Raw genomic sequence first — 9,307 nt, 5'->3', positions numbered from 1 at the left:
ATTAATAATGTGATACAGTTTATAAATAACCTTTACACATAATTTTAAAAGAAAATTACATACTTATATCCAATTCATTTTCACATCTTGCAAGTAACAAAAGAGCAGAGAAAAATATTATATAGTGCTGAAGACGGCCCGGCAGGCAGCAGCCGGAGGCATTGGAGCGCTAACCATGCAAACAAAAACCAGAACATTTTATTTTCTGGAAGCACTCAAGAAGGCTCGGCAGATAGGGGAACGGCTCAAGCAAATGACTGGGTCTTCAAGGCCTGTTTAAAGCCCCTTAGGTCTGGCAGAAAAGCATTCCAGGTTTGGGTGTGGAACAGTGGAATGCTCACCGGCTGACCAAAGTCAGTTTCTTACCCACTTGGCACAGTTAAAAAAAAAAAGAAACCGTTGTTAGAGCTCGTAGTCATTTGACAAGGCTACCAAGGCCACCTTTCTGATGGGTATGCTGGACTTTGACCAAAAAGGCATTTGTGTCTCGGAGAGAAGGCGAAAGGAGATCCTCGCCTCCACCTGCAACCAGTGAAGCCCTCTCTGGCATGAGAGCTATGTTCTCTCTTCCTAATGCCTTCAACTGCATGTGCAGCATTATTTTGAATGACTTCAGCTTGAATAATTCGCCTCTCCCAATTCCTTGAAGTAAATTATCTTTTAATGCACTATAGAAAGCTACTGTAATAAAATATTTGGTCTGCACCATTGCATCCATTTAGACAAAGGGCTTCAATGTGCAAATGTCACAAACATTGACAATAAGGAAAAGTAGCCCAAAAGAGAAAAAAAGTTACAACATTGACATTGAGATATTTAGAAACTCAAAAATAATCGGATCTTTTCAGCTCACTCCCACAAGCATCAATACTGTGTCCCAGAGAAGTAGCATTCATGTGTATTGCTGTTAACTGTGCCAAATGCCATGAACTAAGCTTATTCGTCATATTACATTGTTATTCAAAGTCCATAACAATCAGTATTTGGGTAGATTGGGCATATTTGCAAGGCCAAACACATCGGGGGAAAAAGCTGCATCTCAGGAAATCTGTTTTAATGCATGGGAAAAGATTATTCCTTGCTCATTGTGTTATATTTTACAGGGATGTCTTTGAATGATGTCGAAAGTCATAATTGTTTATCCAGCCAGTCAGCTCAGTCCATCCTTTTGATTTTAAGTTTGCTTCCCTTAAATACCACAGCATGCCTTTTATTGTTTTATAGCCCACTGATCGCAGGTCTTTGCCCCAAAACAAGCCTTACATTGGTTTAAGCTAAATTATCAACGGCATGCTCAAAGAATGAATTCCACAGTTCAATACATTTGCATTATGTCTCCATTCATCACAGTAATCTTTTCCATCTTTTGGATTTCCCAGTCCTATGTTGGTCGACAGTGATGGGCCGTGTTGTTTCCACTCTTCTGCAACTGTTACTCTGGCAGCCATCAAGAAGTGTGTGATTAACCTGCTGATCAATGAGTGCATGGAGTAAGCTCCCTCGCCCCCTTGTTTGCCCCAGGAAAGTAGTCCTGGCTCCCTCTGAAGTGATTTTAGTCATTGCTTTAACACTTGGAATGATTTCTTTCCAGTACGAATCAAGTTTGAGGCACTACCACCAAATATGAACACTATATAACGCAAACCTCGGCAGGCTGTCCAACAAGTTATCTGATGTGTTGAGAACATTGCTTGAATCCTTTGGGGGATAAGATATCATCTGTAACATACTTTGTAGACCTTTTCGACATGTTGTAAACTCGTGGATGAGTGATCTGCTCTGTCGAATCGCCTCAATCCAAATCTCTCCCCACGCCCCCCTTATTTCAACCCCTTAATGTTTCTCCTAGGCTAGCACCGATATTAAGCTTCTCAAATTTCTTATCTGTAACCATGGCTCTATATAATGGTGCAACCAAGTGTTTACCAGTGACTCAAAGTGGCAGGCGAGGTACTGTCCATTTTCACAGTCCTTTTGGATAGTGTCCAGTGTTGTAGCTATAAATATATCTATAATATAAGCTGTTCTTAGTTATTTCATTCCCTTTTCCACCAAGCCCTGCAAGACACTTCAACCATTCATGGTGGGAAATGAGGGGTCCATGTTAATGGAATCAGTAGGCCATTTCGTGGGGGGATTAGGGGGAAATGATCAGGGGTTTTCTACACGCCCAGCACAAAAAGGTGACATTAATCGATGAGAAGTTACATCTTCACATACTTGGGTAAGCAGAGGAGTTTTTTTTAAAGACGTATGTGGTTTCGGTTCTTTCTATTTTTACCCAGTCACTGTGTGGAATGTAGGAGGCCCATTTAGTTAGTGTTTTAACTGTGATGATTACAAGTATTTTTCCATTTCTGGAAGTGCTACTCCTTTTTTTTGACCTAGCTAGACTTCTGCAGTAGTGTATCACCCCAGGTGAACAATATGAATTTTCTTTGTAACTGATCAATTTGATCTTTCAGGATTTTAATCTGGAGAGTTTGAAATATGTCTAATAAGTGTGGTAAAGTTGTCATTTTCAATGGGGCCATGCTACCCATCCACAGACGTTCCAGTTTTTTGTTGTTGCAGCAATTCAAATCACAAAATAGGTTTTGCATTGCATCCAGAATGTTATATTTGCATAGTCATGTGTGTGAGGTGATTTTTACACCCAAATATTTATTACGTCTGCATTCTCATTTTAAAATGCTGTTGGATGTGTGTATAATAGCCTCCTGAAGTCCTGTAATATTAAGCCCAACCAATTTAAGATAGTTAAGTCTAAACCCAATGACCCGACCAAAGTCTTCCACCTCTTTCATCAGTTTGGGCAATATATTATGCATATCACACATCAGGAAGATAGCATTGTATGCAAACCACACCATCTCGTGTCTTTCTCCCAGCTTCATATCCTTTAATCAACCTGTTACCCAATTCTTTTTTAAAAATGGCTCCTTTGCTAGGATATGTATTAAGAGGAAAGGGCACAACCATGGCTGGTTTCACGTGTTAAATGTATGGATTCTGTCCATTTTTATTTACTCCACATTTGAGCTGCTGGGGGTTACAGTTTGCTAACATCCGAACTTGGGGCCGATTCTGGACTTACCCAAAAATCTGTTTGATAAACTGCCTATCAACTTTTGCAGCATCCAGTGCCAGCGATTTGTTACTTCCTTTAGCCAGATCCAGAACCCTCCTTAGATTATCAAAGGCATGTCTACCTTTCACAGTGCCTTTTTGATGCCCATATGTCTGAGTTGGCAGCCTCCTTTCCAATCACCCTGCTAGCACTTGACGTTTTTGCATCTTGATTTAGTATGTGAACACAAGGCAGTGTCCCTCCCTTGATGATGTACTGGAAGAACTTTCGTTTATTTCTTTGGGCTGATCTCTGTTGATTCTTTCAAGGTATTTACAACGTTCTCCAAGGGCCCACTAAAAATGTCTTTACTGTTCATAAAAATAGAACCAATCTGAGGCTGAGGAGCTTTACCGTTTGCAAATAAATCTATTGCCTCAGACACTTCCTGCAGTTGTAATAGGGGTTTCCAAAGCTTTGAACCCTTCAGGTATTATTTGCAGTAGTATTAAGGTAACTAAATATTTAGTTTGCCATCACTTTTTCTAAATATAATAGTTCCCCCTTTTAGTGTTCCGAGAAGTATTCATTGCCTGATGTCTTTCAAGTTAATTTATATATTTCCTGGTTGTTGTGACTGTAACTTGTTTGCTAACAGTTTGCCTAATTTATTACTGATTTCCTAATGGTAGCGTTCAAACCCTCACAGAGGCCGTCCCGAAACCATCCTCACAATGTTTGAGAAAAGATTTACAATAGGTCTAAAAAAAAAAAGATACTTGTTGGTATATAATTGAGGGCTACTTATAAGGAGAGGAAACCTGGTAAACTACTGACTAAAAGAAGTTAGCAGTGTATACTTTGTCTATATCCGGGGGGATAATAATCAGTATATAAGAAGACAAAGCTATAGTGCAGATGCTAGAGATACAGAACATAAATACTCAAAATAATTCAAATAGGGGACCAATCAGGATAAAAAGTGCATATCAAATTTTAATAATGAAGCATAGTGATTAAAACATAAAAGGGGTCCACAGTACAAAACTTAACATTCAATATGTAAAACAACAACAAGGAATACGTATCAACCTTGAATAGCAAGTTAAAACGGTGTCACAGAAAAAACAAACACATAGGGTACTTGTAAAGCAAATAGTATGGTACCCAATTCTGTTAGAATAAATGTGTAAAAGATTTAGATCTCTGTTTATAGTCCAGAGAGATGTCTCGACATGTTTCTGTTCATCAAGGCTTTAGTGTGGAACATTCATCAGGAGGGAGAATTTTAACAACGTAGCCTAGTTACAATTGGAGCAATCATAGCAACAACAAAAGTTTCATAGCATCTGAAAAGTAAAAACACAAAAAACAAAGGGTCAGCTTATGAATAGCTAAATGCTTTGAAGAGTTCTAGTGCATGAACTAAAGCACCATATGAAGGGGAATATTTACCTAAAATGGTGCTGGTGGGAGCTCTCTACTATAAATAGTAGGATGTAGTAGACGACTATGCACCCGAGGCGTATCTGTAGACTGCACTCCAGCTGTCACATGTACTAGGTATTCTTTCTCCCCGTCCCATGCTGTCACGGCAACTCTCATCACTATTCTGATTCGTATTGAGGGTTCGCCACCGGCACGTGCACACCACTGACCTTTGCATTTTTCACTACGTTTCATTTTTAATTTTTCACTCCCCAAGGCTCCATCCTTTCTACTGTACTGCTACACGGTGCCTCTTTTCAACTGGTTCTGATCTAGACCCTACGTACCTCTGTGTTTATATTGGTGCACATGAATGTTATAGGTCATCGCTGCTCTTTTCTCTGACCTCCCATTTTTCGGGCTCCATTGTATGGCATGTTCCGCTTATGGCTCCTCTTAAACACATCCTAGTCCTTTCGGATTGGTCTTTAAATTCTGCTTTATCGCTGTGAGCACATTTATGCTTCTTTTTAAGCAATCTCTGATGCTTAATGGACATTTCTATCCTCCTTAGGACCGACATAGTCATCTACTACATCCTACTATTTATAGTAGAGAGCTCCCACCACTACCATTTTAGGTAAATATTCCCCTTCATATGGTGCTTTAGTTCATGCACTAGAACTCTTCAAAGCATTTAGCTATTCATAAGCTGACCCTTTGTTTTTTGTGTTTTTACTTTTCAGATGCTATGAAACTTTTGTTGTTGCTATGATTGCTCCAATTGTAACTAGGCTACATTTTTAAAATTCTCCCTCCTGATGAATGTTCCACACTAAAGCCTTGATGAACAGAGACATCTCTCTGGAATATAAACAGAGATCTAAATCTTTTACACATTTATTCTAACAGAATTGGGTACCATACTATTTGCTTTACAAGTACCCTATGTGTTTGTTTTTTTCTGTGACACCGTTTTAACTTGCTATTCAAGCTTGATACGTATTCCTTGTTGTTGTTTTACATATTGGATGTTAAGTTTTGTACTGTGGACCCCTTTTATGTTTTAATAATTATGCTTCATTATTAAAATTTGATATGCACTTTTTAACCTGATTGGTCCCCCATTTGAATTACTTTGAGTATTTATGTTCTGTATCTCTAGCATCTGCACTATAGCTTTGTCTTCTTATATACTTATATAATTGAGGGCAACATCATAACTGATGGGTCCTCAAGCCATTTATAAATGATATACCAATTTACCACCCTATCTTACAGAGGGAACTCATCCTGTGTGTGATTTCTAAGAAAAGGAAAGCTAACTGTATAATGTGCATCTGGATATTTTCACCCTCCAGCCTCATTATCTACGGAACAATAACACCCAAGGCACGCAACTCTAACAGCTATTATCATTGAAATACCAATGCAATTAGAAAGTAAATAACAGATATTCAAGAAAGTCTCTGACCATCATCACTATCTCAAACTAGTACCAGGAGTTCTACATCTTTGTCACTCTAGTTTAAACTCCTCCCATCTGAATGTTATTCTTGTGTGTTCTCGATCAGTGAATCTTAATGTCTTTTCTGTTTCACAGGGTGCTCTCCCTCGCCCCATTTGTGGCAATTGGTTATTAACACTCTGCTTTCCCACCTCGATTGTCCCCTTTGCAAGATTGGGCCTAATATGTGCATCACCTTCTACTGTTTGTGGGGGGACGGGTTTCCCCCCTCCTACTTGAATATTAGGGGGAAGGGGAACACCCCTTTATTCTTTTTGTCCCTTAGGTATTGAGTCACACCAGCTATCACGCTTCATTTTTGTATGGTCTTCAGAACAGATGTTAGACTAGTCGAATTTCTTAGTTGCAAATGTCTTTTCTCCCAGGCTTCTGCATCCCTTGATCTTTTAGGTCATAAAAGCATATTCTGGTGATGACATCAGGTTTTTAGATATTTTCCTTTTGGTACTTAGTCTGTGAGTCTGATAAAAGCACATCTCAAGATCTTTAGGGGCACCAGGAATTGTCTCAAATGGGGTTCTACTCTAGTCCCCAAGATTGTCATCTGGAATATTCACCAGTATTCAACAAATCCTCACATTACTGCGTCTGTTTTCAGCATATTCATGTTTTTCTCTTTCGGCTATTGTGTTTTCTTTGTGACATGGGTCTGACCCTGTCAAGGGGCAGTAGGTGTAAGGACCCCACTCAACCTGGAGTAGGTGGCCAACTAGGGCAGGAACAGAGCCAGACCTTTCACAGAGGTGGGGTGGGGGGAGTTGAGGAGATCCCTGTGTCCCTTGCACAGGCACGCAGGGTGTTGTTCTGGGTTTCTTTAAGCATGCTTGAGGAGTTGAGGTACACTCTGCCTTCTCTGTTTCTCAGAGGAGTCACTGATACACTAATGCAAGAATGTTCAGCATAGACCCGTGAATGCAAAATGGTTCACTGGTATGTGGTCCTACATTTGCTTTTATTTGAAGAACAGGGATGTCAAATTCTATCAGAAATGACTTGCAATAATACATTTACAGATGGCAGGAGCATTCCCATGAAGGGTTCTTGTACAATAGCACAAACATGAGAACAAGTGGTGAGCCAGTGTATGAGGTGTAAAACAAAAGTGTGATATATAACAAGGGCAACACGAAACGTACAAGGAAATATACAGATAGTGAAACAGGTGACTGACAAAGGTAACGTTAAGCTAAGGGGGCAAGTGCTTCACACTAAATAGCACTACATAAATACACAAAATTACACTATTAAGCATCACTGGAGGGAGTGGTGGGATAGTGGGGATGAGGGAGAGAGCAGCAGGGGAGTTTCCTCTTTAGTGAAGTTTAAGCAGAGTTTTTAAGAGATGCACAGTTGGGCTGGCTTTGATTCTAATGGACAGCTGGTTCCAGTGGAGTTGGTCCAGCTGGGAGAAAGAGTGGAAGTGAAGTGAGTGGAGTCCCAGATGGGTGTATGTGACAGTGGGGTTGAGGGCAGAGGAGAACCGGAGGGAACTAAATTGTGAGCAAACTGAGATACTATCAGACCGTTACTGAGGAGCAAGAACATTGATTGCTTTGTAGACTAGAGGAAGGAACCCGAAAAGGGAGCGGTTGTGCAGGGAAAGCCATCCAGCATGTTGACAGTAGGTGGAAGTGGGGGAGGATCTTGGTAAATTGTGGTTGGTGAAGTTAAGGAGTTTGTCTAGAGGGAGGAAGGGGTAGATAGGAAGGCCACACTACTTCACAAGCACTGATGACCTTTCCCTGTGGTCCCTGCATTTAGCATTAATTTTAGCTCCTAGAAAAGACTTTGTCTTCATAAAGCTATAGCTCTCTTCAGCCAGACCAGAAGAAAACAGCATTTTTGGTTTCAGGGCTCTTTGCTCTTCTCCCTTCTGACTGGAATCTTCTGATAAAGGCTATCCTGTTCATTTAACAGCAAACCCCTTTTTGTGTTTTCTTGCAGTGACGATAAGAATTATCTTGATACATTTCATGCAACAATTGCCCGGTTGACCTTCCACGACTTGGGTGTGCTGGTGACGCCACAGATGCTGAACATGCTAGTGAGCCAGCCTTATGCGGTTGCGTTGTTATATGTTGTGCCTCTCAGCTCCTTGACAACTGCAGAAAGGAAAATGATCAAAAATTATTTTTTAAAATTCGAAACTGAAATGTTGCTTCTACCTGCACCTGATTAATCAGTTACAAATCTGATCCAGAAAAGCAGCATCTGAGCTAATGCAAACTGCATAAAGTCCATTAAAACGTTTTGATTCATTTTAAGTTTCTAGCAACAAAAAAAAGTGTCATTAATCTTGCCTGGGTGCTTTCAGCCAATCACACAGAGCCATTATTGTGGCAAAGCACGGGACACGATTTAAAAACACAAGATGTGATCCCGCATGCATCGTGTTCCGCCAAAACCCAACTTAACCTCACCCTCACTGAGTTGGCGGTTCTCAGCCTGCAGCTGCTGGTTGCGAGCGGAAAGGCAGACTGCATCCTGGATGGAGTCTTCAAGGAGTTTTCTGTATCGTTGCTCCAGGGCATCCATCTGCTCCTCCAGCAGACCACGATAGGCATGGAAGACCTGCCAGAAAAACCGAATCAAGATTTTGAACATTATTGTTGGAAGCGACACCCCTCCGCCCCCACCCTTAAAGTGTAACTGCTTCCATCATTCTCATGTTTTAATATTTTAACCCCGTTCTTTCCATCGCACACGTTAGAATTGGTGACACTGATGTTAAATGATGTTAAATGTGTACATTGTGTCATGTTATTGAGCTTTCCCAGAATATGTAGCTTCCAGAAGGCTTCTCAGTGCTAAGGGAGTAAGAATATTCACAACAGATGTAAAGCCACTCCCTATCCAGCTGTTAAACTCTGGAAAAAGTGGGTTTTCAATCGTTTCCTAAAGTTTGTGAATGGTACTGCTTAGCAATACAACTTGAACTTCATTCCGTGGCCCGCTTAAGCTTCAGCCTCTGGTTATTTAGAACATTTTTTAGGCTCTTGTAGAAGTGCATTTTGAAAACCGAGTTGTTGGCCTGAGATTAATTTAAAAAGTTGCCTCTTAAAATCTTTAGGCTGATTCCGTGGTGGCCTGTGAACGATGCAGGTTTTAAAAATGATTCTCTTGCATGTAGGCAACCAGTTTAGGGCCCAAATTACCTTGGTAGCAGCACCGTACCAGCTGGCCTGGTTCAGGATGTGTGCTGCTGTAGTCAGTATTCTCTGTAGCTGTGTCAATAGGTATTCAGGGAGCCCGAGCTATATCCCCCATGTGATGTAATCTGA

The 9,307-nt window shown here is 40.6% G+C and overlaps 1 protein-coding gene across 1 annotated transcript in view; it reads right to left on the bottom strand.

The window, feature by feature from the left end:
* Positions 1–6,928: 6,928 nt before the first annotated feature.
* LOC138447989 (uncharacterized) overlaps positions 6,929–9,307 on the bottom strand; it is a 314,717-nt gene continuing 312,338 nt past the window's right edge. Inside the window, exons 14-15 of the mRNA XM_069604515.1 lie at positions 8,447–8,597; positions 6,929–8,128 (exon numbers count right to left, since the gene is read on the bottom strand). Of these exons, the coding sequence (XP_069460616.1) occupies positions 8,082–8,128; positions 8,447–8,597 (198 nt within the window). The 3' untranslated portion in view covers positions 6,929–8,081. The remainder of the gene's footprint in view (positions 8,129–8,446; positions 8,598–9,307) is intronic.

Source organism: Ambystoma mexicanum, chromosome 3q (genome assembly GCF_040938575.1).
Source record: "Ambystoma mexicanum isolate Mex_15411 chromosome 3q, UKY_AmexF1_1, whole genome shotgun sequence".
In the NCBI taxonomy this organism is placed as follows: Eukaryota; Metazoa; Chordata; class Amphibia; order Caudata; family Ambystomatidae; genus Ambystoma; species Ambystoma mexicanum.
Note: the sequence above shows the minus strand (reverse complement) of the source record. Positions and strands in the feature narration are given on the sequence as shown.